We start from the raw sequence: 27,619 nt of genomic DNA, 5'->3' as shown, positions 1-27,619 counted from the left end.
GAAACAGTGCAGTGATAGGGGTTGGGTTATGTGAATGAAGTGAAAAGCAGAATTTTTTTTTTAAGTTTTATTTTAGGATGGGTAGTATCATGGCATGCTTGCATGCTATCAGAAATACTCTGGTAGAAAGGGAAAATACAGTGCTGGAGAGAAGGATGATAACTGTAGGAACAAAGTTCTTCATTTGACAAAAAGGAATGGGATATAGTACACACTTGGAGCTTAGGCTTTAAATAAAACAGAGACAGGTCATCCACAGGAAAAGGCAGAGCAGATATATGGGTGCTTACAGTGAATAATGAATTAGAGTAAGCCACCTGAGAACTGTATCACCTACATATAAAAAGCTAAACTCAAAATCCAATAGTCCTTCCAAGATTAGAATATTTAAGATGGAAACACAAAGCTAATACAACCTTTTCATTACTAAATCTAGTTACATGCATATCAGGAAAAGAGGTTTTTTGTTTTTGTTTTTCCAAATTCTTCTCAGGAATAAGACCTACCTGGACTCTCCACTCTCTTATAGTGGTATGGGTTGATACAAACTTCTTTTTGCTTAGATCCAAAAGGAAATTCACAAATATCCAACGGCTTTAGCTCATGATGACTCTGCAAATCCGGCCAGCGCCAAACACGACAATATATAACATGGGGTAAGCCTTTTCTGTGAGAAACCTGCAGGCGTCCATCTAAAGATCTGGGAATAGTGACACATTTACTCGGCTGTCCTGGACTGCTCAAGGCTTTCTCCAGTTCCTCCATGGCACCCTTTTTCTTTTTTAGCTTCTTCACCAAAGCATCAACTGCTTTTTCTGCCCATTTCTCCTCCTCATCACCTTGTTTCCAGCCCAACAATCGCTTTACTGCTGGACTAGTAAAAGAAAACAAGCTGGCCATTGACGTCATTTGACACAAATCTTCAGAGACCTTCCTGTAACTCAAAGTCAGTGGCTACTGAAAGAACAGATCACAGCTGAAACGTCATACACAGGTCCTAAGCGGAAGTTCCAATTAAAAAGGGAGGAGTAACATTTATCTTCACAAGTGCCATATGCTTCTTTCATTGGGTCAAGTCCTGAAAGAGAAAGGGGGAAAGGATCCTAGTTTAAATCAATTCAATTTATATAAATTTAAATTAATATAATCGAAAGGTATATTTTATTAAATAAGAACAGAAAAGCATTACAAAGTAAACAAAAAATTGATAAATTTTCTCCAAAAGTTCTGTGACCACTCAATTCCTTCTCCATAATATGAACAAGTAAGACACTGGCAATGTCAAATGATACCCAGAAGCAAAACCAGGTTGCTCTACCTCCTATGTATTATCTAAAAATAGCTTCTGGACTCCCTTTGATTAGGCCACTAAACCCTAAAACACTCTTCTAAAATTTGATTCTGAAGTACTTTTCTTCACTGAAATCCATGTTACATGCTATGTCAGTTTTGAACGTGATTATGTCCTGATCTGAACAGAAGTCTTAAAAGAAATCCAGCTCTTCTCTAAGGTCATTATTCTCTTTAAATGTTTCCCAGACTGAGAAGGTTTGGACAAAAACCATGATACTACTGAAGTCACATTATTAGATGCAAATTGTATTCACGGTTGTATAAGATGTACCAAACCCTCAAATAAATCATTATAACTGCCAGTAAAATGGCAAGTATCTATTTGTAAAACTAAGTATGTTGAATAAATTTAAAGAGAATAAATTCATTTTAAAAGGGTCAGTTTCTAATTTTATAATTCCTATTGGCTTATTTTAAGTGACATTTTAAGCATATTGGTTAATGAGCCTGCTCCAGGTAAACCACTGTTCTGCACCATTAAGAAGCTCCTGATGATGACAGGAGGAAGTGACAGGCACTCCACTGATAAGAGCTGGTAAAAGCCAGGCTCAGTGGCACACACCTGTAATCCCAGTTACTCAGGAGAATCACTTGAGCCCAGGAGTTCAATCACGTCCAGTCTGAGCAACATAGTGAGATCCTATTTCTAAATAAAGAATAAAAAGAATGTGTAAGATCTCCTGCAGATCGCTACACAGCCAACCACAGATGATAAATACCTACTGAAGTAACAAGAATAACGTTTGGAAAAACGGTGTAACCAAAGATGCTTCCTTTCTTGTGTCTACAATTGCCAAATGCTATAGCTTTGTCTTTGAAAAATTCTAGCATCAATATTATTCTGGACTGGGTTGCATCTTTCCAGAAAAGAATGTATGTGCTCAGCTAAAGCCCAGACAATAACATAAAGTAAATAAACATAATGTAAACACAGAGTAAAGTAAAACTGACATACACTCAACAAATAATTATTGATTCTTCGTTACGTCCCATGTATTGTGAATAGCCATGATGGGGCTTTTTAAAAAAGTTATGCCAAGTAGGGTTTAATCTTAACAGTCAATAAATTGATTCATTCAAAATATACTTACTGAGAGCCTATTAAAGTACCAGATACAGTTCTGGATACTGATCAACTACTGGTAGCTATCCAGTCTGCTATGCTGGAACCATGGTGGGGAAGGGTACAGGGAAGTAAAGATATCCTCCTTATGTATGGATATGCCTTGTGTCTTGTCTTGCCCCAGCCCTATGTAGGATGATTTTTGCTAGGCAAACAAAACTGGCCACATTAAAACAGAGAAATATAACAAAGTGAATGAAAGCATAATTGTCACTAACAGGTCACAGAGTATAAAGTGTTATGTACTAAATGAACTGTAAGAAGGGCTGACCTCAGTTGCATCTACATCAAGGATGTATGATAAAATCCATGTGGGTCAGGAAGTAAAACCATGGTTTGGTTGTCTGAGATGAGATGGGAAATGTCAAAGGCAAAGGGACACAAACAAAAAAATATATATATAGGCAGACATGAACAGAGCATTTCCTAGGCTAGATAAGAGACAGGCCTGGCTGACTGATACCTTATTCATGAACACTAGAATACAATGAAGGGCTAGATAGGGTGGTGTACATATGTGTGAGAGAGTATGTGTATGAGCAACAGAGAGACAGTTAAGGAAGAGGGAGGCAAAAAGAAAGGAGCTTCAAGACCAGAATTCAGAATACAATATCATACATGATCAGGCCCTTGGCTTCTCCTTACTCATTTCTTAACCATTATCCTACCTAATTGCATTTAACCACACTTGACTTCTTTCCATTTCTCAAGTATTCTAAGGTTATTTCTACATGAGGCCTTTGCATCTGATGTTCCCTCCCCTAAATTCTCTTCTCCCGTAACTTAACGCAGCATACTCACTCAAATTAATTCAGTTGTTCAAAGGTCACCTCCTGAAAGAGGAATTCCCTGACCACTTGATTGAAAATAGCATGACAGCCCATTCTCACAACATTCTCTATCCCCTGACCCTGCTCATTTTATATAGCATTTACCCTAATCTGATATTACATTATCAACTTTGTTTATCTACTTTATGTTTTCCCCAATGAAATGTTAGTATGCAGGTAGTCTCATCTGCCCTCAAAACCACTGGATGCCCTGGACCTAGAACAGTGTCCATTTATCAAATAAATGAGTAAGAAAAACAATTTGTAAAAATATATATACCTTTCTAAGGATGTCTATATCAAACTTAAAACAAAAAAAAAGCTATTTATGGATATCTATGATATCAGAGAATAAAAATATGCCTGGAAATGAAACACACCAGACTCAGCCTCCCAAGTTGATGGCATTATAGGCTTGAGCCACTGTGCCCACCAGATTCTGTTCTTTACTAGTATCACTTTTTCAAAGCCTATTAACTTTTCTGTAAAATAGAGATGATGGTTCCTAAGTCACAGAAATGTTGAAGTAATAAATAATGTCTATCTAACACAAGCTTTACAAACTCAACAGTACTATTCAAACATGAATTATAATCATTAGTATTCAGAAGAAAGAAGAACCAAGATTTAAGAGACTGGCTAGATCTAGTCCTAATCTAATCTTGCCCACTACTCTTCCACTATACACACCTTCTGATCCAATCCAAATCCCTGCCCCTCTGCCCATCTGTGTCTTCCAAGAGAAATCTTAGTCATTCTTAATGATGAGCTCCAATCTATCCCCTTTTGTGAAGACTTCCTTTACCACCCAATGCTGAAGAGGCTACGGTCACTGAATATTTATAATCAAAACTAATTAATAAGATATAAATAATACCATAACTTCCCAAATATAGTACAAAATCCTTCTAAGAAGTAGTCTTCAGCACCTGGACCATTCCATGTGCCATACCACACACTATGATACTTAATGAATGGTCACTGATTTTTCTATTAACTGTACCTTGAAATTAAGAGATAATTTCAAATTTTAAACCCACGTTGACTAAGATAATGATAAAATGAGGATTCTACCCACAGAATTAAAAACATTCAGAAGGTAGCTTTGTCAGTAGAGATGGTGGTAAACTCCACTGGGAAAAGGTCATGACTGGAGATACAAGTTTAGCCAGGTAAAGATGAGAAACAGATTTAAGACTTTGCACAAAGAGCTACAACAACAACAACAAAAAAATAGGTTTTCAACAGAGTGAAAAGAACAGTAAGTAAACACCTAAATATTAGGAAACATTCACTGTTAGGAAAGAGTTTCCTGATAGCGAGTTACTGATAATGCACTATTAAAAAGACAGAACTAGATACAATGGTACTGCGGAATATTAAACATATGGGAGAGTTTAAGGAGAATGTAAACAAAGAAAAGGCCAGTGACTTTGGTGAATGGGTATGCCACTAAACTTCAAGAGATTAGTTTCAAAAAGAACAATAGGTGTCAGTTTTAAAAACCTAGAACTCTTACTAGTAAAACTAGCACAGGGAGAGGAGCAAATCTCACATTCAACTCTTTAAATATGGAATGACTAAAAAATTTAGCACTTTTGATGAAATTACTTCTAAAAATGTTTTCTATACTTCCCAAACTGGTAAAGCGGTATGTGCAAGCTACCCGAGTACTTGTTATCTACGTCTCAACTTACAACGTTACAAAAGGAAGAAAAATTCATCATAAAAATTAGTAAATAGTCAAAAGATCTGAATGGATCCTTCACAAAAGAGGACATTAAAATAGCCACTGGATGAGAAAATGGGCTCAATAGCATTAGTTATCACATGAATGCAAAAAGAAAACAAAAACTACCACAGTAAAATCTCACTCGGTACCTACCAGAATGGCTACACTTAAAAAAAAAAAAAAGATTAACTGTTCATGATAATACAGAACAACTGGAACTCTCATATATTGATAGTGGGAATATACATTAGTCCAGTCACTTTAGAAAACTGTTTAACAGTATCCACTAACACTAAACATAGATCCCTATGACCCAGCAATTACATTCCTAGGTATATATCCAACAGAAATGAGTGCTGTGTCCACCAAAAGACAAGTACATGTTCCTAACAACTTTATTTATAATAGTCCCAAACTGGAACCCAAATATTCATCAGCAGTAGAGTGGGTAAATACTGGTAATAAATTCATAAAATTGAATACTTCACAGCTACAGAAAGAACTAGTATATGTAAAACATGGAGAATTCTCATATATTCTGAGGGAAAGATTACACATTATTCCATCTATACAACATTCAAAAACAGGCAAAACTAACCTATGCCATCAAGGCCAGAAGAGTACTAAGAAGGGTCATGAGACAGCCTTCTAGGGAGCTAGAAATTTTCCATATTTTGATCTGGGTGATGATGACATGGATGTATACATATGCAGAAGTTCATTAAGCTATACACTTTAAATTTGTGTGCTTTACTAGATGATTATTACAATTTTTAAAAATATCTTTAAAACATACTTGTGACTGATCACTTACAAAATTAGTTTCTATTCACAAGTGTCTCCCTCACCATAATGGCTTATGAACCATGAGTGAGACTACAGATTTTGCAAAAATTCCAAGATTTCCAAAGTTTATAAAAATGATGGGAAACAATCTAGGATCTAGGATTTGATTTTACCCCACTTACAAGTTAGTCTGTTACTGTCTTCTGGATATTGCCAAAGGACATGAGACTCCTGGGTTAGAGACTCTGTTACTCAGGGGACAGCAAGCAGCATAAGCATTGACATATTTGAGGTTTTCTTTGTCCCCAAGACCCATGGGGATAATGTGATGTATTTTATAGTTCTGCCTTTTTGTGAATGTTGTATAGAAGAAATAACATGTAATCTTTCCTTCAGTATTATAAGATTCTCCATGTTTTATATGTATTAGTTTGTGCTTTTTTGTAGTCTTGATGTATGGATGAGGAATACTGAGCTTGGGGAATCTACCACTTTTATAGTAATCAGTAAGCAAGACATTCTTTGTTGGGGGGGAGGGTAAGAATAACTTGACTATCAAAGAATTAACAGAGGTCCTTGAAAAAATGTATATATATTTTTATCAATATTTTTGCAAAAAAAAACAACTTAAAGCTAACGCCACAAATGTCAAATTGAAGGCTGTCATATCATGATACTGAATTATTTTGTGGGAAAAATTGTTTATCCATTCACACTTGATCCATTATTTGTTCATTATAACAATTCATGCATGTTTACAGTTACTATAAGCTAATGTTTTCCCAGAATTTTAGTTTCATTCTTCAAGATAAAATCAGACCTTTTACTCACCATTTAGTATAAAATGGTGGTCTACATTTTTCAGGGGTTTCATTTTAAATGAAATTCTCTAAAGAAGGCATAGAACATGGGCTGCATTATTACTGACTAAAGAAACAGAGGGGCATGAATGATCTTAAAAGGTTACTTACAGAGGCAGATTTCTGGACATTTTACTTTCTTAGAATATAGCAACAGGTACTTCAATAACTTCAACAGCTTCCTTTCTTAAAAAAAATCAATTGCTTAAGCAAAGGAATCATAATACTCCTTTGATAATGGTAATAATAATAATAAACCACTAACATTTATTGAGCACTCACTATGCCAAGTACTGTTAAGGACTTTACATTTAGAAACCAAAAATCATTAAATTTCAAAACAGCCATATAAAGTAAATTCCATTATTCTCATTTTACAGATGAGAAAACAGGCAAAGGGAAATTAAATGTAACTTGCTTAATTATACAGATAGCAAGAAACAGAGCTGAGAATTGAACCCTGGCAGTACAGCTGCAGAATCCATATTCCAAACCACTGTACACACTGCCTCCTAGAAAGAAACCCTCCTGCCAAGGAATTTTCTTCCCTTAAAGGTCTATAATTGTTCTCCATATTCCTTTGACTTCTCCAAAACATTCAAATTGTCAAATATTATCATAAGACTGTATAGTTTAAGAGATCAAGAATAATCCAGCTTAATTTGCTCATTTTCAAACTTATTTTTATACCACTTAATGTATGTCATCACCCTATCAACTTTAACCCAACCTTCTCTCATTTGTGCTAGGTCAATCAGCAGGAATGAAAGGTTTAGCTATATGCTTACTACCACTGCATAAAAATGTATTTTTTTTATGGTGGTCTTACTCCAAAGCCTTTCTAATTATCATTAGGACATTTTTAGCACACTTATCACTGGAACACAATGATCTCAGAAATGATGAGACAATGTACCACTTTTTAAAAAATATTTTTCCTAAGTATACTCACCTATAATCATACCATTAACATATGGTTATGCTTATATTTGTTTCCTCTGCACATATATAGTCTTGCCCACAACTGCCCATAACAGGATATACCATGATACTACTTGGTATTCTGCATTTTCTATTTTAACACCACAAGCATTTGCTCTTCCCTCACCCCAATATATAGATTTTTTTTAATGCCTTTAATGGTGCAATCATATTTTACTCATCTATTTTCTTAATATTTAACATCTAGGTTTCTAAAGGAACTAAACCACCTATAGTAAAAGTAAAATTGTTAAACTGAGATTAAAACTTCTTTATAGTACCCATATAATGGATGCATTTTGTCCTATAATCTTTTCTGCAGACTATACCATATTCAAAATAACACCTTGGTTCAAAATTTGAAATAAAATGATCAGAGAGCTTGGGTTACAGCAATAGATTTACTTTAGTATCCTCACATAAGTACTCGGTTATGAAAAAATTTCTCATTATGTATACAAAAAAATACGTTCTGATTTGCATATATTAGCATATGCTACATGAGCCAAAAGTGAACCTGTAATACCTCTGAAAATTTTATGAGTCTCTTTCCTGAAAAGTTGATTCAATTTTTCATGCCCCCTTTGCCTTTCACTAAATAAAATGAATTTAGAAACACTGAGAGCACCTATCTTCAATTTAAATCAGCTGTGTGTCTAACACCCCATAATACTCTTCTACATCATCTCTACACTTATTCCAGTAATAGAGAAAATCCCAAAAGACTGTATTTAGCAACTGCAACAGTCTTCACACATTACAGATTACTGGACAGCTAAATTTTGGTCCTCTATAACTCCTTTTCTAAATGCTTTCAGAGTCTACTGAGACACAAATATACATAATAACCAGTGCTAAACTTAAGCTCACACTCATAGCCTTATTTATACAACACATATTTACTGAGTGCCTATAAATCCAAGGCACTAAGCTAGATAATAAAGAGTTGAAATATAAATCAGCTCCAGACTAACTCTAAATAGTTACAAATTAATAGAACAACTGAAATGTGCCCATAACTATCTACGATACACAGTGGAGAATGGAGTTGCCCTAAAGATACAAAGGTTGCTAAAAGTCAGGATATGACCCTTTGGGGAGAAGGATGAAGGAAGACAATTTTATCTTAAGCATAAAAGCTTCTATGTCTTTCACAAAGTGATACTTTATATAACAGGATGAGGAGCTACAGCACCGGATTTGAAGCCTAATAAACTTGGGTTCAAATTCTGGATCTAACACTTAAACCCAAAATCTCCATTTTTTCCTATTTTGTATCGTGAATACCATGGCCCTAAAAGGTTCTGAGAATTAAGTGAGAAACACTTAACTCAGTACACAGTGCATACTCAATAAAGGACAGCTGTAGTTATTATTGTTGTAATAATCATGAACATTGCTGCTATCAGGCTGAGGATTTTAAATAAATGGTTGGACTCCTTTATTTCAACAAACATACAGTCATGTACTTTAAGAGTCCGCATTATTTTACGAACCCTGAAGGAAGAAAAAGCTGCAAATTAAATGGCATAATGCTTTCTTATAACTTAAAATTTTTCTTCACAGTATCATCCTTCTGCCATCAAGAATGTAAGTACGAAGAATGTTCCGACACTGCTCCAGGACTGTCTTTCAAGCTACTGACAACCATCCTGCAAATTTTGATAATGGTGCCTGTTTGGTGTTCCTAGAGGATGTAAATGAAGATGCGAAAACAACAACTAAGAAAATATTTTAAATGGCAATTACTCAACACGAGAAGTTAAAACAATGTGCACACTGAGACTGAAACGACAGCAACAGAAACAGCAAGTCAGAGCCATGCCTGTACAATGACAACTAGATCAAAACTGCCACCTGGCCAAAAGCAATACTCAGATGCCATTAACTGTAAGACAGTTAATGTTATGTTACGAGGTGAAAAAAAAAAATTACATCTTAGAAGAAATATGGCAGCTTTTTCTTTTTTCCTCTCTCAAAGTCCTTTCTGATGTTCCCCATCACTTGCCACCAGTATCTATCATTCTACCCCCTTCTTTGTTCTCATTCTTTTAACTCTTTTTTTTTCTTTTCTCTTTCTGCATTTCTCATAGCTTCTCCTATATTCCTCAGTGTTGCTTTTGGAGAAACTTGATAAACTACCTAACGAAAATGAACTTTCCTTCTGTCTCAAAAAGAATCCAATTAGCATGGAATGCATGATTTGTATCCTTGGTACTTTCAGGTGCTCCAGGGTTTGCTTACTTCTGAGTTCTCTAGTAAGTCAAGGGAAGATGCATTTGACAGTCCACACAGGTGAAATAATGACCTAGACAATCTGGCTTCTGAGCAGATTCTATTTGCACCTCTGTAATCCTCATCCTGAGCCACCTAACATACCTATCCTAAAGTACACCAGTGGGAATAATATATATCAATATATACCAATATAATAAGATATATTAATATATATCTAAACATATTAAGAGGTAATATATTTAGTTCCTAAGAAAACCAAAAAGTCAATAGGCTTCAAGGAACTTAAATCGTCAAGCTATTTTCTTTTGCAATAAACCTCCATAGAAACCTATTGTAAAACAGTTGTTTATAAATGTTAATCTTATTTCAATAACATAATCAGGGATAGAAGACAAATTCTGCTTTCTCTTTTTTGCTCTTACTAGGGCCGTATTAAACCAAACTTTTAGAATGCTAAGTGTCGAACAGCCTTTTCTTTAAAAGCTAAGTCTTGTTACAATAATTCAGAATAGGCTAACCATGAGCATCATAAAAGAAAAACACAAACTAAACTGAACAGTGTCCATGAAACCTTTCAGAGAATTTCTACTGCTAGCTTGAAAACCAGAGAATCCTCCAAAATCTGAATCTAAAATCTCATTAGGAAACCCACGGGACAATTTGTGTTAGGTGAGACAGTCAATTTTCATCAAAACTGCCGTATGAATGAATGGAATTAAATCTGAGTGATCAAACACTTTCAGACTCAGATAAGGAACCCATTATCTGCTATTATCTTGGCCTTTCATAGTACACCTCTGGTTTATGAGGTATTTAGAGTACATACATGCAACAGAAAGAACAGTATAACTGGAAAGTGGAAGAAGAAAAAAGTGAAAAGATTATATACTGGTGAATATGACTGATTAAGAAGGAATTAACTGTGTTGCAAATGGCCAGTAACAGACAAGAAGTTGGTTGAGGGGGTTTAGCAACTGTGCAAAAAAACACCTGGTTTGGACAGATCCTACCCCTCCCCTGCAAACTCAAACACACTGCACCTAAGTGAATAGAAGCTTAAGGATGAGGCAAGAATAACTGCTTGTCATATAAGCACAAATTTTGAGAGTGACTACCAAAATACTGAATACGAGATAGAAATATAACAATCTATCATTCGCAGTCCACTTGGCAAGAAAGTACAAGGACGAGGAAAACCAAATCACTCAGCCAAATGAGGAAGGGAGGCTAGCAGGTGACAATCAGGTAGTCTGACTGTGAAGCAAAAGGGAAAGGCACAACCACAGAATGAAGGTCAAACAGGGAAAGACTGTGAATACAAGGCTAAGGAGTCAGACTGCTAGAAGTAATTCTATGTGCAGTGTAGAGTTCTATCTAAGCTGAAAGACATGTTCGAAGAGGTATTTCAAGAAGACAAAAATTCCAACAACACAGGACCAAGTAAGAGACTAACTAGGGGGACAAAGGGTAGATGAAAACCATGGTAGTAAACTAACTGAGAGGAACACACACACACCGTGATAAAAAAAAAAAAAAAAAAGAGAGAGATACGAGGGATGTCACAAATAAACAGAAGCCTAACTAGAAAAGTTAAGGTTTAAACCCTGAATAATGAAAACATCACTTACCAAAGGGAAACTCTAGTTATGGCCAAAACAAGGCAAGAAGGTGACAGTGGAGGGACATAAGGAAACAAATACTGGCATGCATCCAGGAAGATGTAAAATTAAAGCTCAAGGAGAAAAGGAATAAATATGTAGATATTGAGGATCATATGAATTGGAGAGATGAATTATGATATTAGACAGGAGATATTTGATTTATTCAAAATTTACTGGGTGCCCACTAGTGTATGTCAGGAATACTCCATGCTAGGAACTCAGGCTTAAAAGACACTAACCGTAATCTCTGCAAGATCTTAGAGAGTAATGGAAAAAAGAACAGGTGCTATAAAGAGTTTCATATGCCATTTAGCCTATCACTTAGTTTTATCCTAGATTTATTTCCATATGATAGCCAACAGAAATAGGGCATTAAAATTAAGTTTAAAAAAATGTACACCAAGCACAGAGAGCCAATAATTGAGCAGACAGGAATGTATACTCCTTCTTACACTAGAAACTGGAGAGACTTAACAGCTATGAACCCATTATCTGCTATTATCTTGGCCTTTCCTAGCATACCTTTGGTTTATGAAGACTTGACTTGATAATACCCTTTTATTGATGTATTTTGTCATTTCTTAGAGAAATGACCTCAAAGCTAGAAAGAAAACCAAGGTAATAATAATATTTAGAAATTCCTGTGTATGTGAGGTTCCCTGATTCTTCTGAAAAACTGCAACCACTGACTGAACACAGAACGTTACTAGCATATCAAAAGAGATGCAGTGGTACCTCAGCCATAAATGAAAACCTTATAAAATTACGGTATATCATGAATTACAAAAGAAGCTATCACATTACAAAACACACACACACCTCACCTCTCTTTCAGCTCAAGCATCCCTTCTTCAGGGAAGTCTTCCCAAACCGTCCTGGCTAGAAGTCCCCCCCTTATATGCTTACCGCATCACATACTCCTACTTTGTAGCACTTACCACACCTATGTTTTTACATTTACCTTTCCAATCTGTCCCCACAAGAATGTAAATTCCACGAGAAGAGCTGTATCTGTTTTCACTCATCACTGTAAGCCTAGTGATACATATGCTCAATAAATATTTGTTTAATGAAAGAAAGGGGATGTGATATTAGCCCTGGTGGTGGGGTTAGATGTACTTTTCACTTTCTGCTTCATCCAATTCTATATTTTTTAAAATAAACATATTTCTTGTAGAGTCAGAGGAAAAACAGGTTTCAAAACTAAAGTGCAGCTATACCTCAGCCATATTACGAACCCTTACTAAAGAGAGGATTTACATTATCATGAGTCATTCCTGCTTCAAAACAATTCTCTCTAATATACTTGCGGTTATACAAATTTGGAGGTTGAAACTAAGAAAAATCAAATCAGAAACTAGGTACAAATACTTCCATAACTATAGTACTCTAGGTAAATCAACAGAAATACAGAAATGATTATCATAAAGTACACCTACTTCTTTAAGTACATGTGCATTAACTGACTCAGCAGCTATAACAGCCATGAATCATTAAACACTTATTGAGCACCTACTATCTAGCAGACATTGTAGGACATGCAGGGGTTTATCAGCACTAGGCAAGGGTGAAGGAACAAATGAGAAGGCCTTTTTCTAAGTCCCATACAAAGGTACTATATGAGTGAACAGTGGGAATAGCAAAAATGCAAACAGGACAGAATCTCCCTTCACAGAATAACGTAGCACAACAGACATCAAACTATACCCCTATATGTAAGTACAATGAGATACACTCAAGTTATTACAGGAACACAGAGAGACAGAGAAAGGGCATGTAATCCAGGTATCTAGCACTTTTCACAGTGTGTCCTCTTACTACAAATGAGCTGTTGCTCCTCAAAACAATGAAATAAAACTCCAGAAGCATTATTCCTGCTCCCAATAAATATTAGTAAGAATTCATTCTTCAAAAGCATTTATCTTCCTATACTGGAATGTCTTTTGAACCTCAGATATTACAAATGCCATTTTCTGCTTATACCACTTCTCTTAATCCCTGGCCACTAATTTTTAGCTCTATCGTTATTTAAGTCTCAGCTTTAGCTCTCATCCCAGATACCTTCCCTGATCGCCCCATAATCCTATATAAAGTAGATTTTCCCTAATCTCTAATCCAATACTATGTTCATTTTCTTCACTGTATTAACTGATTCATAATAATTTGTTTATTTACTTTATTTCTGTCTCTCGCACTAGAATATAATCTTTAAAAAACAGTACCACATACATTACAATAACTTGTCAAATTCATCCAAGTCATTCATCCAAAAGAATATTTATTAATGTAGCATTTTAGGAGCTGGGAATACAGAAGTGAATAAAAGGGACCAAAACACTTGTCCTCATTTAGCTTATATTCCAGCAGGAGGAGGCCAACGAGATATAGTAAATGATATGTTTGTCAGGTGAAAAGTGCTACAGAGAAAAATTAAAACCGGGAAAGGTGGACAAGAAGTCCTGGAAGAGAGGTATAATTTTAAACAGGGTGGCTGGGCTGGGTCTCACCAAGAAGGTGCCAAATGAGTTAAAATTTTAAGGAAATAAAAGAGTGAGCCAACAGGCATATATCTGGGGGAAAACCATTACAGGTAAAGGCAAGAGGCAATGCAAAGATCCTAAGGCAGGAGCATGTCTGGCATGCTCCTGGCATGAAGAGCATATACTGGCTAGAAGACCAGTATAGCCTGAGAATACAGTGTACAAAGGGGAAAAGGTAAGGAGTGGGGTCAAAGAGATACCAGAGAGCCAGAATGGCCATGCTGGATATAAAGGCTTTAGCTTTTACAGTACTCCAAGGAAACTGTGAACTCAGTGGAGAGCTCTGAGCACAGACATGATAGTTCTCGACTTACACTATTAAAGAATTATCCTGGTCCGAGGTGGGCAGATTACTTGAGGTCAGGAGTTCAAGACCAGCCTGGTGAACATGGTGAAACCCCATCTCTACGAAAAGTACAAAAATTAGCTGGGTGTGGTGGCACGCGCCTGTAATCCCAGCTACTTGGAAGGCTGAGGAAGGAGAATTGCTTGAGCCCGGGAGGCAGAGGTTGCAGTGAGCCGAGATCATGCCACTGCACTCTAGCCTGGCCGACAGAGCTAGACTTCACCTCAAAAAAAAAAAAAAAAAGAGTTATCCTGGGCCAGGCGTGGTGGCTCATGCCTGTAATCCCAACACTTTGGAAGGCCAAGGCAGGAGAATCACTTGAGCTCAGCGGTTCAAGCCTAGCATGGGCAACATAGTTTTTAAAACTCCGTTTCTACAAAAAAAAAATTTTTTTTAATTAAAAAACTAGCCAGGTGCAGTGGCACATGCCTGTGATCCCACCTACTTAGGAGGCTTAGGTGGGAGGATCACTTGAGCCCAAGAGGTCAAGGTAGCAGTGAGCCAAGATCATGCCACTGCACTCCAGCCTGGGTGACAGCACAAGTCTCTGTCACAAAATAAACAAATAAATAAATAAATCCTGGCTGGTATGTTGAGAATAAGCAGGAGGAGGGGTGGACAGCAATGATAAAAGCAGGGAGACCAGTTTAGAGACGCAGTAATCTAAGGTAGCGGGGAAAGATGACGATGGCTTACACCAGGGTGATAGCAGTGGGGTGGTGAACAGCAGACATACGAAAGACAGTAAGCTTCCTGATGAAGGAGATCATGGGGTGTATGAGAACAAATGAGTTAACAATGATTCCAAGGTATCAGCCTGGACAACTGGAAGAATGGGGTTTGACATCAACTGATTTGGAAAATGCAAACAAGAAAGCTAAAGGAAGATTCAGGGTTAAGTTTTATACACATTAACCATACGAATAAAATGTTGCTAAGCTTCACAAGGCTTCTATTTCAAATGAATTCATGTTGAATCAATAACCCAAAGGTCCTGTTCTTACCTCAGGTTATGGAAGTACTACATCCTGACCAACTTTCATAATAAACACACACACAAACCGACTTCAATACCCACCCCGAGACACACATACATACAGACACACATACACAAAGACACACACACACACACACACACAGATAGCTCATAGCCAGATTTCTAAAGTAAACTCACAGAAACAACTTTCACTTTCTGCTCCAACATCTCTATGACTGCTGCAATCTGAAATAAAAAGGCAAGCAAACCAATCCCCCAAATTTTCCTCAACACTATCGGCCAAAACAAAATCTCCTGAGCACATCATCCCATGAAAATAAATGCCCATATGGGTCACAACCCATTGTATTGTAATTCAAACCTGTACAAAATAATTGGACATGGGGTTTTTAAATCATCAAATTCCTTAGAACCATCCCTCAAAATTCAGATTCACTAAGCTTGGCAGAAGGGCCTTACCGCCCACATTTTTAACAAGAATCTCGGACCATGCAGGAGGCTTGGGAACCAAGGTGCTCAGGATCCCCTGCAATGGAAGAAAGACACTTCCGTACATACAACCTAAGGGTAACTTTTGGGGGCAGGGGGGAAGTGGGGGTAAAGCTTTAAAAATCTCTTACCCTTGTGGTTCTAATTATCAATAGTAGTCACCAAGTGTCAGCAAATAGACAACCACCACCACCACTCTCAAACCATCCCTAGATCCAGGTATACAACTGCTATAAAACTTGTAAGCCACATTCACAACTGCACGCAGAGAGGAGAAGGAAACCAAAAGCATGTTTGCTCACAGCTCTTCTAGATTCAGAAATCCTATTCTTTATAAGAACATCTACAAGAAAGACAGGATACAATTACATGGGCGCCAAAATTATTTTCACAGAGAAACATTTAAATCACCACTTTCCTCAACTGTGGCTCCCGATTTCCAAAGACATCAGAAGTTCTCATAGCAGATTTCAAAGCCCTTCAGGAGCTGAACTCATGATTCCCAACACTTCTCACTGCATAATCTTGCCTATTCTATGCCCACAGAATTCTCTACTTTATTATCTCCCACAGCCAGACTTTTGTTTCCCAGTTTTTAATCACTCTTTAAGCTTCACCTGCTCCTCTAAGTCCCCTAATTAAACAGAGCCTGATCTAAATGTATCACTCACCCCCACAGAGCCTGCAAGATTTCCTACATTGCTACCAGATGTGTTTGAGTATGCTTGTACAGGCGTGTAGGCACAGGAACAGACACAGAGCTGGTCAATCTTTGTAGCAATTCCTTTAAATTATAAAATCATCAAGTGCAGATACCAAATCATGACTGTAAAATGTGTCTCTGGAGCACAAAGAGCTAACCTGTGTACACGACATATATTACAGTGCATTATGAAGATGTTCTCCAGAGAGCTCATGTGCACCCAGAGTTCAAGTTCCCTGCTTAGAAGAAAAGGGAATAAACATGGCTCTGGGTACCTTTTCAGCTCTAGTGTCATCATTCACTTAATTTACACTTCCAACTCCAAAGAATGAGAAATGGTCAATGAGTAAAGTAGACAGAAGATGTAACTAAGAAGAAAACAGAAGAAGACTGGCTTTTAAATATTTTTACAGAACCCCCTCTTCCTGGGAACACACAAACCAGAATAACTAGAACTCAAGTTGTACAGCCTACCAGATAGGATACTAGGCAGATCCTAACACATCATGAAAACAAACCTGAACAAAACAAAACTTGCCTTGAAAGCACCAGCCATATTCTGAGATCACAGTTAAATTTGAAAAATGTAAGCCTCCTCCCAAGACTCCAGTTGCTATGCTCAGAGAAAAGGTGGGAATGGGACACTAGTTTTTTTCTGTTATTTTCGGTATAACAAAACAACATATGTAGATATCAAAAGAAAAAAACCCTGCTAAAATCTTAACAGGTCAAATCATTTTCAAACTTCTATATTGTACCAGTTCATAAATTACATATACGCTATAGGAAGAGATGGGAGGGGGGGTCCCAAAAAATTCAAGAGCAAAACCTATTTACAAAATGTATGTTAATAACTTGCTTCCAAAAGTGAATTACAATTATAGTATTGCACATACAGAACTGACTTAATAAAGAACTCTTTCTTGCAAAATATCATCTCAACCAAGTTAGGATACAGTAAAAGGAGGAAGAAAAGTCACTGAAAACACCACTCTACTAGAATTGGGCCAAAAACTTCCCCATCTAGCTGTCCAAGACAAAAAAAAAAAAAAAAAAATCAAAACTAAATAAAGAGCCCAGCCAGGCACGGTGGCTCACACCTGTAATCCCAGCACTTTGGGAGGCCATGGTGGGCCGATCACTTGAGGTCAGAAGTTCGAGACCACCCTGGCCAACAAGGTGAAACTCCATCTCTACTAAAAATTCAAAAAATTAGCTGGATGTGGTGGTGGGTGCTTGTAATCCCAGCTACTCAGGAGGCTGAGGCAGGAGAATCGCTTGAACCCGGGAGGCAGAATTACAGTGAGTCAAGATCGCATCACTGAACCCCAGCCTGGGCGACACAGAGAGACACTCTCAAATAGCCCAGAACTAGCTGATTATTTATGAAAAACCTAAGAACTCTGTAATTACCCCATCTTTCCAGGTTGGAAAACAACAAAGGCTGTTAGAATATTAAGGTGGCCTATGAGATTAGTCCTAACAACAATCTAGTTTTTAACAATTCTTCCAAAAGAGTTCTAAATCTTTACCTTCCATTTAGTAAACAAACTTCTCAGATTCAGAGCTCTGGTTAGAGGTAACGGGTATGTGACAACACCAATGAACTGCAAATTCCAGTGACTATTATTCTATTAACTTCAGAAGTGGAAAAACAAAGTATGTTAGGAGTTCAAGACCAGCCTGGCGAACATGGTGAAACCCCGTCTCTACTAAAAATACAAAAATTAGCTGGGCATGGTGGTGGGTGCCTGTAATCCCAGCTATTTGGGAGGCTGAGGCAGGAGAATTGCTTCAACCCGGGAGGCGGAGGTTGCAGTGAGCCAGGATTGCGCCACTGGACTTCAGACTGGGCGACAGAGCTAGACTCCATTGGCCGGGGGAAGACATGGGTCAGCTTCCAAGGGTCCTTCATCATCTGTTTTGATGGGAAAGCACCCTATATTGCACCCCAGCTTCCTTGGGCCCTACCTTCCCAGGTATTCTTTTCACTAGAATATCCAGACTGGTGGAGATAAGAATCATTCCTCAGGCTACTAGTATCCCTTATAAAAGGGAATCTTACTCAATGTCTTTGACCTTATGAGTAGACTGGCAAACCACAGGCTATAAGCTGCTTGTAACATTTGAAGAAATAAACTATTTGCCTTCTTTGTGGTTAGTGTACAGAGAGACAGAGAGAGACAGACAGACAGACAGATACAAGGAATATAGACCCTCTAGAAATAAAAATAGGGAAGACTGATAAACCAAGAGAATAGACACCTATATCCTCAAGCGTACTCAAGTCAGCTCTGAAATTCACCCAGATGTGTGGCTCATTGCCTAGACCAACATATACATCTGGTAATAATAAACACTGATATGTCATAAACAAAAAGAGTTTCCTTAACTCTACAAAGTACTAGTAATATTAAAATTTACATAAAGACGAAGAATATATACGAAATAGATTTTTTTAGATGGTATTTCAACTTAAGTAACTGTATTAAGAAATGAAAAACTGGTATTTTACTGCCTAGTTTTCAAAACACTAAAATCTTTAATTTGACCAAGTTACAAATCTGTTTTCAGCAGACGGAGAAAACACACTGCCTCCGTTCAATGCAAAGGACAAAAAAGATCATCACTGCAAATCATAATGTTTGGGTTCATGATGAAAACAGGAAACAGACAGGCTGCCCAGGTATAATTATGGTTGTAGTCTAATGTGCCTTCAGGTTCAGCCAAGAATTAAAACCCAGTGAAGAGGGTAAGCAGAATTTACTTGCCTCTACTTTGCTACAGAATGCAACTTTTAATAATACTCCCAGCAACATGTTACATAACCAACAGTAAACAACAATCTGATTCAAACCTCATTAGTAACAACATTCTGCCACTGTCTCCCACTGAAATTAATAGCTGACTTTGCCAGAGGGGAAAGAAATGCAACACATTATCAATCTACCCATTTCTGTGGCGCCTACCACAGTGAACCAGACACGCAGATAATACTACCAGATCTGTACAGAACCTACGAAAATATTTTATTCTTTTTTTCCAGTTTGCTGCTCTCTTCCTCCTTTTAACTAGCCCATATCATGTGGATGCCTTTAAAACCTGAGAGTAAAGTCAATTGAGAAGGTTCATCTAACTTTTCTTGCTTATTTCAGCTATGAGCTGAAAGGAATGGAAGCACAAAATGATGAATGAGGTATTTTTAACAAAGATACATGGGTAAATTAACAGCAGTAATGTAAAAAAGACTGAGGGAGCAGCAACGTGGAGAGGGAAGGAAAGGAAGATGTATAGGAACAATCATACAAATAATCATCAAAATTAAACTTTATAAATCTAAACATAATATCTACAACCTTTATGAAGGTTAAGTTTTGTTAAACTGTCTCTTCTAAGTTTTGTATTTTTACAATTTGCACCGTAGAGAAAAAAATATTAATAGTTACCAAAGGAATAAAAGACAAAATAATTTGCTATACATCTGCAAATAGCTCCTTAAATTTGGAACACTAATTTCATAACGACATTTGGATCAATAAATGTGAAACTGTCACACTGAGCGTAGGTACTGTTTTCCCCACGACGGACACTACTGCACTGGCATCTAGCAGAAACTGTAAGCTATTTGGAATGTTACTAAACCTACTGGGACTAAGGTTTTCAACCTTTTGTCTTTCAAATTAAAATTAAAAACCAATTCACTCTGGGCAATTCAGGTACTCTAAGGAAATTCAAGTACTCTAGTTTTAAATACGAATTTTCAAAAACGCAACCCAAGTACCCTTTCCTCTCAACTTCTGTGAGGCCAAGCCACGACCTCCACCTATTCAATCTTTGCTGCTAGATAAGAACCCTTTTGGTAGTGCTAGGCAACAGGCATGATATGACAAACCTAGACATCAAAACTTTTCCACAGAAAGATAAGGTAAACAAGATATACTTAGCGCCACACCCATTTAAATGCACAAGCAGCCAAAATTGCTCCCTCCCCCCGCAACACCCCCCGCCCCAAAGCTCCAGCAGGTCAGGAAACATTGTCTTTACAATCAAGATAAAGATCTGGCTCAGGGTGTTCAGCCATTCCTCACCTACAGGCTGGCCTAAGCTCCATTCTCCAATGCCATCACCACCAGAATCGGAACATTCTGTTAGGAAGCCGGCAAACGTCCAAATACCCCGAGTATCCTCGCCCGAGTTCTGCAACCAAAAATCTGTTTTGGCTACTGAGCATGCTCAGACTTAAGACGGGCGCGCCACATGGGAGTTTTCAAAGCTTAGGCTCCAAACTCCACGTAGTAACAGCAGCTGAAAGGGGGAGAGGGGAAAAGGGGAGGGGAAGAGACTGGAATATTAATTTGAGCCCTGATATTGAAGTATAGGATCCGGCCAGCGGCTGAATATGGTGAAGGCAAAAAGACGCTGCTTTGGCATTCTCTTTGCAGCACAGAGAAGTTTACATGAAGTAGAAGAAATCCTTGCAGTGGTGAAAACTGACATGGCAAGTGGCGGAAACCAGGTCTAACTACCAGCTGATTGCAGTAGCCGGTCACAACTGCCCAGAGTGTAATTCCCACCGATAAGCGAGGATCCTTATCTTTGAAACACAAAGCGACGGCGGCACAGATTCATCAAGCAATTGGACAGCTTCGCAGTGCAGCAGCCCAGGCTGCCCGGCCGAGCACCGCAGTTCTATCAGGGGTGTGTATCCAGGGTGGTACATCAGATGAGTTAGGAAAGCAAACCGCTCCCCAGGACAGCGCGGGGTCAGGGGGTCCCCTCCAGGGTGTCCCAGACGCCTCCCTCCAAAGTCTGGGCGGTAACGGCGGGGCTGGGACCAGGGCCAGCCCCGGCCCCGCCTCAGGACGCCCCGGGCAGCCGGCGAGGCCTCCGCAGCCGCTGGGCCGCACCGTGTCCGCCGGCCGGGACCCCGGCAGGCCAGGACTCGGCCTACCTCCCGCCCGACAGGCCCCGGGTCGTTTCCGCTCCGTCCGCGGCCGAACGCCCCCGCCTCGGCCCGAGTCCGCCGGGGCAGAGCCTGCAACCCCGGGTTCACCTAGCCCGCGCGCGCCGGGGACCCTCACTCACTCACCGGCCAGCTAGGCGCGCTCTCCCGACGCCGTCGCTGCGCTTCTCCTCGCTGCAACTTTATTAGCAGCTCGGCCGCGGGACACGCGCACGGCGCCCGTTCGCCCAGGACCCGGATGAGGGAGGGAGGGAGAGGGAGCCCGGGAGGACGCCCGCTGGGTTCGGCGCATGCGCGCCAGAGGCCGGGTCACAGCTGCGGGACCGAGGGAGGGGTGTCTTGCCCGGGCGGCTGAAAGAAGCCTCCGCGCCGGGCTCCTCGCCGGCCAACGCCAATTCCAATCAGCTGGAGACCTTCGAGTCGATGGCCAGGCCTGGGAATGGGAATCAGATAGCTCCCACCACCACCACAGTAGGCGCTAGTAGCTTCCACTAACCAAATCAGCATACGTTGTAATAAAATTAAGTAATTGTCCTTGACACAGACAACTGGAGATTTTCTGTCATATACAAAGTGTAAACAAAAACATCTTCAGATACGACTTAGCTACTTTTATTGATTTGTAATACATATCTGAATGAAGAGTCTTCTTACTGTGCAAAGTAGCTTCAAAACATGTTTCTGAGCATCTTACAGCTTCTTACTAGATGCAGCACTAAAACCCCTCCCACGGGGCAATCCTGGAACCCTTGAGGGCCTGTGGAAATGGAGCGAGTGCCCACCCTGGAGTTCCAGGAGTGGGACTGTCCATACACTGGATCGCAACCCCAGTTGTTCAAGACACATACCCTCTCCACCTCCTTGTGGGGAGGGAGATCCCGTCGGGACCCAGCCCCTGGACAGGCGGGGCCACTGAGGTGCAGAGATGCCATCCATAGGCTTATATACACCACCCCATCTCCTGGACTCTCTTTTCTTAGTAATTGGAGCTCTTCTCAATGCTTTTTCCTCCAAATTTCCGAAACTGTCAGTATTTCCCAGAATATAATATTGGTACCACATAGGGTACCCGATTTGAAGGGTACTAGTAAGAAAAAGCTTTTGAATAATTTTGTTTTTATTTTAAAAGGTCAGTACTGGCTCTCCAATGTTCTATTGTAGGTTTTCTTTTTAAAATAAGTAAAAATCAAAATCGGGGTCATTTTGGAATGCTCTTTCACACCCTAATCCAATCCATCAGAAATTCTACTAACTCTTTCTTCAAAATTTATCTTAAATCTGACCATTTCTCACACCTCAATTGCCACCTCCATGGCCTGAGCCAGGGTAATCTCATCTGACACACAAATGGTGCAGCCGCTGTTTTGCTCCAGGCTCTAGAAGTTTATTTCTGTGGAGAAGAAACTAAATAAATGTTTCAGAAGTCTCTGCATTAGGGGTGGCCATCTCAAATGGTGACAGAGGCCTAGTAAAGGAGTGAAGGGGAAGTGGGGGAAGAGACCAGAGAGTGAGCGTCTAGTTCCAGAGACCAAAGGGGTCACTGCTATTTCATTCCAGCCAACTGTTACCATAGGGAAATGTGGGAATAAGGACCCAGTGTTGGCAGATATTCTGATTTTTCAAGCAAAGCTGGAAATTTAGATTTTTATGCGAAAATCTCAATTATATCTGTTTAGCAACTTCTTTCTAGTTTTCTCTCTGTCTGTCTACATCCCGCCCCCCACCCCCCCCCACCCCCCCCACCCTGCTCCCTTCCTCTCACTCTGTTAGACATTCTGGAGGCCAACTACATGCAAGCCAAACAAAACAAATCCATGGTCCCGATTTAGCCTACTGGCCACCAGTTTGCAATTTCAGGTCTCCATCTTAAACTTCTTTACTACATCATAAACTTTGAGAAAGTAAAGTCTGTGTACTTTAACTCTTTGTCACACTCACTGATTATTTGTTGTTAATTCAGAAGTTTCCAGCCCTTGGAAGGCAAATATTTCTGGAGCCTGCATGGGTTTACAACTCCCAGAAGTGCATGTAATCCTGCCTTAGAGGATACGTTTTTTTTCCAGAACTGATGTTTGCAGAGTGCTTTGTTGAACATTGTAGGACATAACAATTTGGTTTAAATATTTTGTATAGTAGAGATACTCCTCACTTTAAACAGCCAATAAAATCCTTCCCAAAACAAATTATTTGCTGTTTTGCAGTCACTGTACATGTGTCAGAAGAATTTGTGATTACAAGATTCCTTTTCATAATCACATATGTAATCTCATAGCCAACAGTTTTGCTTCCTAAGTTATGTGTCCACATACTGATCAAATCAACCAGAGACTCCAACCTCTCCAACTTGCTGTTTGAGCTCAGTTTAGGTCTAAAGTTGGAAGAGATAACATAGAAGAGAGGACTGGAGATTTTAGTACCACACCAGCAGCCTTCCGAAGGTCTAAGAAATTACCTAGACCTCAAAGGCTATAGAAAATCAGAGGGATCACTAAATATCTGTACAGTCAAAAACATTATAAAATAGCAAATGAACAGTCATCCCAGAACCATAAGAATGAAGTAAGGAGGTCCCTGTTTTTGGCAATCAAATGGGATCTAAGAACAAATGTAGAACAGGATGATCTGAACAGATAGACATAGTCAGTGGGGCATCAAAACAGACAAACTGCTTTTTTCATTTAGCCATTCACCTGATCAAGAAGACCAGATAAAAGCAACTCCAATACTCAATTTTACTTTACTTGTAGAGAAACCTATTTCTGGACAATTTAGTCCTATAATTCTCAACCAGGGGTGACTGCACCCCCAGGAAACATTTGGCAATGTTTGAAGATGTTCTCGGTTGTCACAACTAGGAGGGTGGTGCTACTAGCATCTAGGCGGTGGAGGCCAGAGACACTGCTGAACATGCTACAATGCACAGGACAGCCTCCTTCTGCCAAAAATTAGTCAACCCAAAATGTCAGTTGTGCTGTGGTTGAGAAACCCTGATTTAAATCCCAAATAGTTTTTCTTGGGTTGGGTTGATGTTTACGGAAGAAATGATCCTTTCTTTTGAATTTTTTCAATAATCGTTTATATTATCAATTTGATGTAGAGAATTAGCCCAAATGTTTAGCCCATGACCTACTCCCACCTTGAGTTTTTCAGGTCTAAGAAGGAGGCAACTTTCGGGAAAGGTGAAACAATATATGGAAGATGAAGAACTGGAATAATTTAGAAATATTTCTGTATTTTTTAATTTTAAAATGTCTGGTAATTGAGACAAATTGTTTTTGGTTTGAAAATCATTAATAAATATCTTAATTTCATAGTTTACTGTAGCTCAGAAGGCTCTGCCTACGTGACTACTGCATACCCTACTGGGAGAACTGGAAGAATGTGATGATGGTAGGAGTCACCCAGCATAGAAGCATGAGTGAATGACATCCCAGAGATCTGCAAAGGATCCTGGTAGTCACTTCAAAGACTTTTTCTCCCTTCCTCAGACAATCATGAGACATGGACATCAGAGGAAGAAATGGCGAAGTTTGTATGACTCCTCCAGCAGAGTCCTTGGAAACAATAAAGCTTCCTTTCCAAATTCTGAGAATTCTGTGTTATTCTTTAATTGGCAGACTGCCCACTGCACCCAATTCTTAATATTGGAAACAGTGCAGAAGCCAGAACTCAACTGAGGAGTTCTGAGATGAGTGAGGGTTCAAGGAAATGATGTGCAGAGGCACACCCCACAATCCAGTAAGAAAAAGTTCATCATGTTTGTCAGAAGAGCTTTCATGTCAGTCTTTAACAGAATGAGCCAACCTTCCATGCTGACCAGAGAATATGCAAAAGTAATTTTATCCAATATTTGAAAGGAGTTTTTTCCAGTAAAATTTTGGTGTTCTGGTGTGAAATGCTTCCCTTATAATCCACAGACCCTTTATTTTCATAGCTCAGAAGTTGAGATCATAATGTATTGAAAAATGAAAAAGTAAAAGAATGACAGCTGCCTCCACTCAAAGCACAGGAATCTGGCAGCCACAGACTCCTTGAAGCTTCAGGGATGGATATCAGAGAATCCGTGACCCCACCCCTGGGAATTAATGTGCACATTTTTGTGTATCTACCTACATACAAATTTTCTGCAGAAAAAGCCTATAGCTTTCATCAGATTCTCAAAGGTTTCCTGACCTCCACATGTTTTCAGATGCTTAAGACAGTGGTTACTTTACACGTGGTATAAGTTTAATGTGTCCATTTTAAGGTATCTTTTCTTCTCTTTTTCAGAGCAACATAATTAGGAGACTCCTCTCTAGGGAAGGCAGCTTAATGTAGAGTCTAGAAACCTGGCTTGCCTGTCTCCAGCCATCTGCCACATTAAAGAAGGCCTCCTATGGCTGGAATCCAAGACACAAAATTAAAAGGGTTGCTTGCACCCAGAGTCATAAAACAAAGAGGCTTTCTGAAGCAGGCCTTGGAGCGAACACTCATTTCTTCCTGACTTAAACAGCATCTGTTTCTCCTGATGGCAAACACCCCCCAAGTTAACTTGAATAACCTCTGGGGTTCTACCTTCTCAGTTTTCATCCTCAGAGACATAGTCTCAGATGAGCCAAACCATGTGTGTACCCCACCACAAATCCAGAGCAGCAGGTGAAAATCTGAAAGTGTTATGGAATTGAGGAGAGGGGAAAGAGATGAAAACTTCATGTTCTCTAGGAAGCTCTTTAACTACATGAAGTCTTAATCATGAGAACTCTGATGCCAGACTTCTTCATTTGAACACAGACTATCTCACTACCTGTATGACTATGCACAAGTTTCTTAACCCAATCTCTGCCTCAGGTTCCTCATCTGTAAAATGGGGATAACTGTAGTATCAACTTAATAGAATCATGAGGATTACATGCATAGAGACTTGCAGAGTTCTTAGAACAGTTCCTGACACAAAGTAAGTGCTATACAGGTGTTTATTTTAAAAACACATGTATTCTCCTGATATGCCAGCAATTTCTAAGAATGAATTAGCAAATCTATTTGTCAAATAAAATGTGTATTCATTTTACAGTACAATAGACCCTCTTCTCTTCTTACTCCAATAGGTAATCTCATTCACTCCCAGGCCTCTAGTACCATCTGTTATAGACAATTCCCAAATTTCTAGTCCCATCTTGAACTTGGCTAATGAACGCCAGACCCATAAGTTCAACTACCCTCTTACTATCTCTACCAGACTGCAGTAGTTTTGGATTTTGTCTGCCCCAATACCTTCCAATCATCTTTTTCCTGCTTCCTTTGTGATATCATTTCCTTACTATATTAACTACAGTACCAGACACCTTACCCCAGAGATGGGCACATGACCAGGGAGGTTATCATAGTGCCCCAGCTACCCAGGCCAGTGTGATTGGTTGATAAATGGACATATGACCTAAGCAAAATAACAATATCATCTTTTAGACTGATGTATGGATGTTGAGAAAGAAAAGCCCTTCTTTTTACTATCATTGCTAAGCTAAGGGTGACTCTGAGGCTGCCTGGAGCCATCTTACCACCATGTGGAGGGAGTTTGCTTGGAAATGAAGCCAAAAGAGAGAAACAGATCAGATAAATGGACATATGACCTAAGCAAAATTAACAATATCATCTCTTAGACTGATGTATGGATAAGAGAGAAAAGTCCTTCTTTTTACTGTCATTGCTAAGCTAAGGGTGACTCTGAGGCTTCCAGGATCCATCTCACCACCATGTGGAGGGAGTTTGCTTGGAAGTGAAGCCAAAAGGGAGAAACAGATCAAAGAAACAGAAGCTAAGTCAAATCCCTGATGAAATTTTTTGAGTTCCTGGATCCAGCTGTACCTGAAGCTCTGAAGATCCTCCTTAGACTTCCCAATTACATTCACCAGTATATTCTGCTTTTGCTTAAGCCAGTTACATTTCTACCACTTGTGATTCCTGTCATTGGCAGTCTCACTGGATTTATCAGGTCAAAATTTGAACTCCTAATTTTCATACTCTCTCCCCAACCTGTTCCT

At 39.1% G+C, this 27,619-nt stretch overlaps 1 protein-coding gene and 1 long non-coding RNA gene across 4 annotated transcripts in view; one reads left to right on the top strand and one right to left on the bottom strand.

Moving 5' to 3' along the window:
* SMAD5 (SMAD family member 5) overlaps positions 1 to 22,481 on the bottom strand; it is a 50,497-nt gene extending 28,016 nt beyond the window's left edge. Inside the window, exons 1-3 of one of the 3 annotated variants that reach the window (XM_054488179.2) lie at positions 21,729 to 21,837; positions 1,916 to 1,999; positions 507 to 1,078 (exon numbers count right to left, since the gene is read on the bottom strand). In XM_054488179.2, coding sequence (XP_054344154.1) covers positions 507 to 909 — 403 coding nt within the window. In that variant the 5' untranslated portion in view covers positions 910 to 1,078; positions 1,916 to 1,999; positions 21,729 to 21,837. Of the gene's footprint in view, positions 1 to 506; positions 1,079 to 1,915; positions 2,000 to 20,727; positions 20,940 to 21,728 lie in introns of those variants that run through there. The other 2 variants (XM_054488180.2, XM_063665219.1) reach the window with 2 other exon arrangements.
* On the top strand, positions 19,798 to 25,185 carry LOC129036683 (uncharacterized). Its single transcript, XR_008502622.1, has 2 exons — positions 19,798 to 21,337; positions 24,917 to 25,185. It is a non-coding gene; the product is annotated as an uncharacterized LOC129036683 (long non-coding RNA).
* Positions 25,186 to 27,619: the final 2,434 nt, after the last annotated feature.

The sequence above is a fragment of the Pongo pygmaeus genome, chromosome 4 (assembly GCF_028885625.2).
Source record: "Pongo pygmaeus isolate AG05252 chromosome 4, NHGRI_mPonPyg2-v2.0_pri, whole genome shotgun sequence".
Taxonomy (NCBI): Eukaryota; Metazoa; Chordata; class Mammalia; order Primates; family Hominidae; genus Pongo; species Pongo pygmaeus.
Note: the sequence above shows the minus strand (reverse complement) of the source record. Positions and strands in the feature narration are given on the sequence as shown.